This window comes from Apaloderma vittatum, unplaced genomic scaffold (assembly GCF_000703405.1).
Source record: "Apaloderma vittatum isolate BGI_N311 unplaced genomic scaffold, ASM70340v1 scaffold37686, whole genome shotgun sequence".
In the NCBI taxonomy this organism is placed as follows: domain Eukaryota; kingdom Metazoa; phylum Chordata; class Aves; order Trogoniformes; family Trogonidae; genus Apaloderma; species Apaloderma vittatum.
The window spans coordinates 1,328-10,712 of NW_009722938.1; the positions used below are offsets into that span (position 1 = coordinate 1,328).

The 9,385-nt window shown below is 51.6% G+C and overlaps 1 protein-coding gene across 1 annotated transcript in view; it reads right to left on the reverse strand.

Moving 5' to 3' along the window:
- Positions 1 to 877: 877 nt before the first annotated feature.
- The window catches only part of TRAIP (TRAF interacting protein), a gene marked incomplete at its 5' end in the record, with an annotated part of 19,293 nt that continues 10,785 nt past the window's right edge, over positions 878 to 9,385 (reverse strand). Inside the window, 10 exons of the mRNA XM_009871937.1 lie at positions 878 to 1,006; positions 2,374 to 2,424; positions 3,316 to 3,441; positions 3,965 to 4,013; positions 4,214 to 4,369; positions 5,074 to 5,162; positions 5,392 to 5,481; positions 7,066 to 7,153; positions 8,091 to 8,204; positions 8,853 to 8,947. Of these exons, the coding sequence (XP_009870239.1) occupies positions 878 to 1,006; positions 2,374 to 2,424; positions 3,316 to 3,441; positions 3,965 to 4,013; positions 4,214 to 4,369; positions 5,074 to 5,162; positions 5,392 to 5,481; positions 7,066 to 7,153; positions 8,091 to 8,204; positions 8,853 to 8,947 (987 nt within the window). The remainder of the gene's footprint in view (positions 1,007 to 2,373; positions 2,425 to 3,315; positions 3,442 to 3,964; positions 4,014 to 4,213; positions 4,370 to 5,073; positions 5,163 to 5,391; positions 5,482 to 7,065; positions 7,154 to 8,090; positions 8,205 to 8,852; positions 8,948 to 9,385) is intronic.

Genomic DNA, 9,385 nt, shown 5'->3' on the forward strand with positions numbered 1-9,385 from the left:
ACCCCCTCCTGCCCCACTCTCCAAGCTGAAGAATCCCAGGCAGGTTCAGCCCCATCAGTTTCCCCCTTCCCTGAAGGGATCTGTCTCTCCAGCACTTCTTCAGGCCGTTCCAAACCCTCAAAACCACTGGGCAGACCAGTCACAAACCCCCCCGCCCCCCAAACCCCTACAAACTCATTAAAAAAAAAAGAAATTCATACAAGTTTCACACCAACATGTGTCAAGAACAGAGGTCCTATCAACACAACTATCTCCCCTTTTCCAAGCAGGGCAGGAGTCCACTCCCCAACACCCTCCTTCCTCCTTAAGTCAAGCAATTTCAGTGGAAAGCCTGCAAAAAAAAAATAAAAATAAAAATGCAGTGGACTTCATGGCCCAAGCCAGGGCACAGAACATCTGTGGGTCTCCCCAACCCAGGCCTGCAACAGAGGGAAGGTGTTTAATCAGACAACGAACATAAAACCACCCTGCAGCAACGTAAGCCAGGGCTGCCTTGCCCAAGCTTCTTCCTCCAGGAAACTCCCTTGGAACTATTGACACCAGGTGCAGAGGTGTTCCAGGTTCCTCCTTGCAGCTGCATGCAAAGTGCAGTTCCACCTCATGTAGCACAGTCTAACAGCCACTGCAGAGCTCTGAGCAGGCCAGAAGATGAGAAAACCCTGCTTATTCTACATGAAAATAGGAGGAAGGATGGGTAAAACGAGAGGTAGTAAACCAGTCCAAGCACAAGTCTTCTATTGACTTGCCGCGAGGTCAGGGTTCTCCTTCCAGGGCACCTCATCTCGCCCATAAGCTCGGTGGTTGCACTTTGCTTCATGCCAGGCTCCAGGTGAGCAGGCTCTGCCCTGCCCAGTGCTCCCCAGGAAGACTGGGGCCCTCACTGCAGGAAACTGTCCAGCCTGGCTTGGCTGCTGCTGGAGGAAGACATGGAAGGAGCTGCAGATGCTGGCCTGGAGACCTTCTTCTTGCTCCTCACTGCTAATGGACGGATTTCTGTCATGTTTGTCTGGAGGTAAAAATGTCAAGGAAAGTACAGAGCAAGGCCCTGGGGATGCAAGTGATCCAATACCTGCTGCAAAGCAGCCTGAGTCACCCACTCAGAACCCAGACATACATGTGCACCCCAAAAAAATATACCCTCCCTGCAGGACAGGCTGGGCTTTGTCCCCTACTCACAGCAGCAGAGCTCAAGCATGCTCCTGTCCCATGAGTCAAGGAATGCTTCCCACTTCTATGCCACCCTCACCTTGCACACAAAAAAAAGTGTTTAACCTCATCTGTCAGAGCTTTGAGATCTACCCTGCACATTGGGGCCAGGACACTGTGCAAGGAAAGGCCCAGCAGTTGGGGCCTGCAGCCTCCCAAGGCAGAGCGACCCCAAGCGAAGAGCCCTCAGATGCCGTTCCAAGACATGCAAGTGGCAAAAACTAAACCTTCAGCGCTGAAAAGCAGGCACAGCCCATGCCAGCAGAACTGCAGGTCCACAAAGCAGCACACCTGCAGCGCTTGGGTTTAGAGAAGTGAGCTGCTCCTGGCTCAGCCATGTGCGAGGGGCAGCACTGGGACGGCTGCTTACCTTCTCCATTCACCTCAGGCTGGCAGCCTGGGCACATCTGGCCTCAGAGGCCCTGCTCAGGCATGTCCCTGCTCACTGGGCACCCTCTGCCCTGCCACAGCAAGGCCACAGAAGCAACTGCCCAAAGCAGGTCACACCTTCCAGCTGATCACTTCTTCTCTGCTTCAGCCTTCTTTTTTGCTACAGAGGAAAAACACAGCTCAAAACCAGGAAGCTAGAGCCGTGTCAGAGCCGCAGGTGTACGACACAGCCCTCTGACAGTATTGCCTGGGTGAGGTAGGTGAGGGGCAGCCTCTACAGGGGAGAGGCCACCACTTCTGCATGAAGAGTGGGAGTCAGAGCATCTCCCCATGCACTGAGTGAGCTCAGCCCAGCCACCCCTCACTCGCTGCAGGGCTACCCAGTGGGATAGCCATGGTAGAGCAGCAGCATCCCACAGGAACAAAGGCTTTGGCTGCACGGGATGGCAGACACACAGCCAGGCAGAGACTGCGCTACGCTGCTGCTCAGAGACCCCAAGGGCTCAGGCAGCCCCTGCAAACTGCATTGATTTCTAGTTGATATGCTCCACCGAATGAGCCACCTCTGATAAAGCTCTCGGCAAGTTCAGATCCTTGAGGCCTTTGCTGAGCTCTGACTTGTTTAGAGTCAGACAGAGAGAAATCTGATGGTTCCTTCATGATCCCTTTGGTCCTGGGGGCAGGACTCCCCAAGATGCACAAGACCAAAAAGAAGGAACAGAGATGAGGTCCCCAGAGCATCACTATCCCAGCCACACAAGCTGCAGGAAAGGATACAGGCTGTATGAACTTTGTTCTGCCTCCCAAACCATCATACCCCATCCTCACCTAGGAGAGAGAAAGAAATCATTCTGAAGCAGCAGCACAGAGCCTCAGCTACCTCTCCTCGTGTTGGTTATGGGGAAGGGCGAGCCTTGCAAGCCACAGCGTCTGGGGAGGGGTTATGAGCACCTGGATACTGTATTTGTGCTAAGCCCTCAACCTTTGGAAGAACAGACCCAAGAGTATTAAGTAAAGTTTGAGTACCTTGGGTGTAGTAGAATTTCTTGTGGAACAAGAAATCAGTATACCTCTTTAAGGTTTGGACAATCCAGCTTGTGCTCTGTCTTTGAAGTTTTTCTTGAAGAGGGAGTAAACTGGTTTTTGTGAGAACTGTGCTGGGTATGCAAGGACGTATGATAGGATGTTCTAACCACAGCAAGGGCATCTAACACCCCCATGGCTTGATAACATTAACAGAAAACAAAGTTTATTATAGCTTTGACCTCGTGTGTGTGTACACTGCCTAACCGTATATATATTGGGCTAATTTGAGCAATAAATTGAGGACGGCATGGAATCGTATCGGTGGGATTGTCGTTACTCGGTCGGCTCTCCGAAAGGGACCCTCTTCACTTGGGCACTTTCTGAAGTAAGCTGAGCCTTCCAAGCAACAGCGAGGCTTAGGATTTTGTCACCATGACTGAGGAAACACCCAAAGCTCCAAGAAAGTGGAGGAATGGGACATGGAAGGCCATTTAGTCTGCTGCCAGGAAGGGAGCAAGCATTTGTCGTCCCTGGAGCTCTGCAGGATTGGGAAGTATCTCCAAGATTTATTTTTCCACATAGTGTATGTGGCAAGGTAAAAGCTTCATTTGCTTCCTCCTGCAGAGTCACTTCAGGACAGAGGTGTGCAGTGCCAGCCCTCAACAAGCTCACCGACTGGACAGTTATACTTACAGTGCCCATGTTCTTGGGGGGACCCAGCAAGCTACCCAAGGATGGCTTCTTGGAGAGAACAGAGTTCCTGATGAATGCTGGCAAAAGTCCTTTAAGTGCATCATCCTCCAAATCATCTGCCCAGTTCTGTCCCACAAAGTAACGAGAAAAGTCCTTTAACCAGCATGACCTGCTGAATTTAGTCCACATACAGGGAGCGCTAACAACACAAGCAGCTATTTAGGATAATGGTGACTGCAAGGCCAGAGAACAGAAGCTTCAAGCCCTCCACCAGGGCTTGTGTGGAACAGCACCTGGGAGGCAGGACCTTGCACCCAGCAAGGCTGGGAGAACAGTCTCCTTAGCTGACCCCACAGCCCTTGTGGTCAGTCCCACATCATGTTTGCCAAGCACATCTGAGGCAGGATAATCACCAAGAAGCACATGGATCATCACCCTCCCTCTGCTGCCCAATTCCAGGAGGTCTGAGGCAGCAAACCAATGTTTCTAGGAGACTGTCACACACTTTGAAGCATGTACCACAGTTCTGTAGATGGGTTGGTCTACGGTCACAGCTTCTCCTACATGGAGAACAAGGTCCCTTTATCCCAAGCTTATTAACAGCAGAATCAAAAAGGTGATAGAGAAAAATCAAGATTGGTCCTTTTACCTCCACTGTTTCCTTCAGAACTTTCTTCGCCAGATTTACCACAGGAGGCCTGTAAGAAGTCCAAGGAGCAAATCAGCAGAGATTGATTATTCAAGTGGAGCTGGCAAGGACAGACAAGGCCAAGCAAATGACGACAAAACTTGCAGCACGACATCAGGCATCTGGAGAGTTATCTGATCTCACACAGTAACTTCCAAAGAAGCAAGACTTTGATCTCCTTTAGAGACAGAAAGAGGAGGGAAAACTCACGGCTTTTTATCCAGCTTCTGCCTTTTTGCAGGGCTGACGAGAGATCTGCAGGGCTGATGTTCAGGGGTGTCCACATCAAAAGTGGCATCTAGATTGATCTCGTCACTGTGGGATGGGCGGTGGAGCTTCGGGTGCCGCAGTTCCACGGGAGCAGGGCTGGAAAACCAGGCAAAGTGTCAGCCAGCAGGAGGCCAGCACCAGCCACCCAGCAGACAAAGCTGCATGCCATGTGATTTGAGTTGCAAGACAGCAGTGGGACCAGAATCAGAGCCCCGTTCTGCTTACAAGCCACAGAAAGGACAAGTCGAATCCCAGAGTTTATAGTCAATGTGCTAAACTACTGTTCACCATCAAATGGCCCATGCTGTGACAGCAGTACCCAGGGAAACACGCTGGCACACTGCTGCTCTGTAAACAGCCCAGCTTGCTGTACTGGGGTAATAGCAAATGCTCCTTGCAAGAAAGGCCTTGATAAAAATGTAACAGATGCTCTAGGTTAGGTTCCTCTGACTGGCTAAGATCTCCAGTCCCCATACACAGGTAATCAAAAGAGCAGCTTTAGGGATATTTCACTGGCAAAACACAGTGACAAAGAGTGAGTGTCAAAACCTAGCTCATTCTTCCATCCCATCCTGACCCAAACCCTACAACACACACACTTTTTCCAAGTAAGCCAAACACCACCTTATCAGCAACAATTTAAAAAAAAAAAATAAAATACAAGGAGCAAAACAACCATGCTACTACAATGCATGTCAGACCAGCACATCCCTGTCTGCCCAGGAAGTTAAACTGTCAACTTTTACTTCGGACCTGCCATCTCTGTCCTTGGCCTGTATCTGAGGACGCACTTCACTAACCTTTCAAAAACTAGCCGACTGAGTGTCTCTCTGGTTACAGATGGGACCTTCAAAGTATCCTGCAGGATGTCTATCTTCTTCTTCAAACTCTGGAAAGGAAAGGGAAAGCAAACAGCTAGATAAAGAAAGATTTAGTAGCAGATACTTTGCCCCTTTTCCATAAATCAGCATCAAGTGGAGCTCAAAAGCAAGGCAGATGAGAGGTAAGGTGGGCTGGGTAACCTAGTCACGGAGCAAAAGCCAGCGTAACTCCAGGCTTTGCAGCTGCAGGACATGGCCAGCTGCCAGTTACTGCAGACCAAGGAATGATACTCTCACCAAGATCTCCTTGTCCGCATTCTTCAGATCCTTCTGGGTGCTTTTTAACTCCTCCTTTGTCTTCTCCAGCTCTGAAACCGTTTTCTGCAGCTGCAGAACAAACCCCCGCCCCAAACAGCAGAGTGCTGGTTACAACGCACAGGTAAGGCAAGACTGCAGATCCCCCAGGAGAGCAGTACACTCTGCAGCTCATGCTGCTTTCCCCTGCTTCAGGGCTCAATTTTCCTGTGGTGGTCTGGCCCCTCTCTCCTGTATCAGAGCAACCAAAAGCCTCTCCATTCCCTCAAACTGCCTGCAGAGGGATCTCCAGGGCTGCTTGCCTGACTCAAACCTTCCTATAGCATTTCCCAACCGTTTCTGCCTGATGGTGACAGCTTTTCCCTGCTCTGACACTTGCTGGCTGCATTCTGAATTCCTGCAGGACTTTGAGCCCACCAAAGCACAGGAATTACAAACCACAGGCTGGAGGACGGTTGTGCATCAGCAGTACCGGCGCATGGACAAGCCTGATTCAACAGGGAAGGACGCCAGGAGCAGGGGTCGGGAAGTGGACTCCTACCGCATCAGAGACATTTGTGGGTTCAGAAGTTTGGGTCAGTCCACAGTGACGGTACAGTCAGCTCTCCGTCAGCCGAGTCCGGAGCCCTGAGTGCACTGACTCGCATCCTCCTGACCCAGACTGGTGACTGCAGCACTGACTCAGCCAGAAGCAGCTAGATTCCAGCAGCAGCACCTCATACAGGGGGTTAAGTCCCTTCGGAAGCAGCACAGCTAGCTCAGAAGCTCCTTCTCCATTTGGGGATCACAACAGCTACGGCTGAGTAACAAAAATAGGCCAAATCCACCCACAGTCTCTCACTTTGCAAAAGTTTGGACATGGGAATGCTCAGGGAACACCTGTGCCTTGGAAAATAAGGCTACACGCAAAGTTTTCTTGGGGCTTTGCTACCAGAATCAACAGAAAGCAACTCCTGACCTGAGCTAACAGAGCCCAGCCAGGCCTGGAGCAAAGTGAGCACAGCAATAGAAGCACATCAGCAACTCCAAGCTCTGTGCCAGGTCAGGACCAGCTCAGGCAGGCTCCAAGCAGAACCACTTGCGTGTCCTCACTGCACTTGAGGAACCTCTCACACCTGGGCATGGCATCATGTGGGAGCCGTGATGCAGTTCAGTCGGCAGAAGGCACAAGGCACAAGGCTGAGTGTGACAGTGGTTGTGTCAAGCCAGGGCTAAGCCCTGCTCAATCAGTGCTGTCTCCAAATTCTTTCCCACCTTTCCTAGGGGCCTGATTCTGCAACAGGAGGGGCTGGCAGCTGAGCTAGCTCATGCTCAGCAGCGTGGCAGGATGAAGGCAGCATGACTTCCAGAACCCAGTGGAAGCAGTAGAGCACCTGTGTTTGCTGCCTTCCAGTCCAGGCTCCCTGCGAGGTTGTCTGGCTCTGCACACGCTGCCCCACCAGCGTCCCCAGAGACTGCACATGCCTGACAACAGCTCATGAGCTCCTTGCTCACCACAGCATGACACCCTGACCCAGAAATCCCAGCCTGACACTTCCACACCACCTGTACCAGTGCTCAGTGTGGGAGGAGGTCACTGCAGAGGCCTTGGAGCACAGTTATTCATGGGGATCTACAGAGCAGGTGAGACCCTGACAGTTCACACTCTCCCTTTACCTTGTTATTGACAGAAAACAGCTCCTTCTTCAGCTTCTCTGTCATCTCGCTAGACATCTTCCGAGCCTCCTTCAAGCTTTCATATTCCCTGCAATAAGACCAGAAGATTCATGCTGTTTGCAAGAGGATTGAGACAGAACTTCTCAGAGACAAGCCAAGACCCTTAATTTGAAGCTCTGCAACTACAAAGCCATCAGAGAAAACCCAGGAGACACAAAGCCCTTTAGGAAATAGAGCTGAGTGTGCCAACGCTGACCATCAGCATGTCAAACATACCACTACTCCACAAAGGAGAAAAAACCTGCTATGCCTGAGAACAGGGCCCGAACAGATTTCACCAGCAAAATGGAAACTGGATCCAGAAACACTTCAGATGCCGATGGAAAACGACAGACAGACAACGAAGCAGCCTCCATGCTGGCAGCAAATTGTGGACTTTGCTTTAAGTGACTTTTCAGAGACTTCACGCCATTGGCGATGCACATTCATTCCCGATTACACCACAGGGACACTTGCCTCATTACAGCTTTGCATCAAAGCTGCAATTATTCAGCTGCCATCAGAATGGACCCAAAAAAAGCTGTGGTTTTGCCCAGTGGGACGAGATGGATTTCCAGTTAGGGAAGGGCAGCACTGCAGTGCCTTGTGAGAGAGTGCTCGAGGCCACAGCTGCAAAGCGCACTGCAGCAGCAGAGGGTACAACCCAGAGTCCCTCATCCACTCATTTCCCTCCAGGCACGAGACTGGAACAGAAGGAATAATCATCACCACCTCGTAGGTGCACTGACAACTCTGGAGATAGTTCCCATGGTGACATGCATGTCACTACAGTGACAACAGGAACAGTTCAGTGTGACAGGCTCCCATCCAAGTCCCCAGGAGGCGTCAAGTCAAAACCTAGAGGAGGCCCAAGCAGGCAGGAAGAGCCCCACAGAGCCCATGTGCCTGCTGGTACTCTGCAAAGAGTTCTCCCTGGGCACACCCAGGACAGCACGAGCCAGCTGTGCAAAGCCCACAGCACCTACTTTTTCAGTGAGACACAGTAGATCGCAAGCTGTTCCACTGCTGCCTGCCCAACTCCCATCTCTCTGATCATCTCCTCCACTTCAGGGCGCTGGCTGTGAAGCAACAGCTCAATCCTGCACATACACACACAGGAAAAAAAAAGTACTCTCAGCTCATGAGTCACAAACAGAGCTGAGAAAGAGACTGAAGCCCTGCTTCCCCCCAAGGAGCTGGTGCAGTTGAAGCTCATGCTGCAGGCACTCTGGATGTTGTGTGGGAAGAGACAACTGCCCCACCACATGCAGGGCTTTTTGCTAGGGAACAGCAGCACTATGTGGACAGACTAGAGAAGGGGCATCTGTACACACATACTGCACATGGGGCCGACATTGAATCACAAGATGTTAGGGGTTGGAAGGGACCTCTAGAGATGGGCCCTTTAGCCTCGTGGCTGACCACACTCCTGGGCTGGGATTCTGCCCCAGCATCCTCTGATAACAGGAATGGCACATAGCCATGCTTAGAGCACTGGAGAAGAGGCTAGTCTGCACACAGCAGCATGCCTTGCTGCTATTTAGGGAGAACAGCCATCTGGAAACATAGCAGGGGCAAGAGCAAACTTGTTAATGCAGCAGTTTTCAACCTGACGGGGTAAGAAGACCCAGGATGTAGAAGCGGACACTGTGGCAGGCACAGCAGGACCCACCCTCCCTCCCTGTCTGAGAAGGGGAGAGGCGTGCACAGCCTAGCCTGCAAGGCCCAAGGAGAGCCCAGGATCTCACCTCTCCATGGTTCTCAGCTTGTTTCGCAGGCGGCGAGCCTCCTCCTTTGAACTTCTGTTATCCTCCTGCTGCTGCTCCAGGAATTTCATCTGCTTCTGCAGAGAAGCAAGCGCATGCAGACCGTTAGGAAGGCTCCAGGGATTGTTAAGAGAAACATCCTGGCTTATGCGCACTGCGGGCAGCTGGGAGCATACATTGGCTCTTAATGCTATCACCACCTCAGCAGCCCAGGATTACGGAGAGTTTAGCTCCCTCCCCGCTGCACCCCCAGCTCTGCTCCTTGCAAGCGCAGCAGGGCCTCAGTGCTAATCACAAAACGAGTCTGGCACTGAAACTGCGTCGCAGAATCCTTTCTGCTGGGAGCATTTCTGGGGCTGCACAGTACCCCCGTCCACAGCAACAATTTGTTTTTTAAAAGCAAGGGAGTCCACAGCAAGTCAGCCTTGCTATCGCTTTCTCCTCCATGCACAGCTGATCCCTTTGCTTTAGCCTCCCCATTCTCCTTGCCGTTAGCTGTTTAGAGCATAACTAGG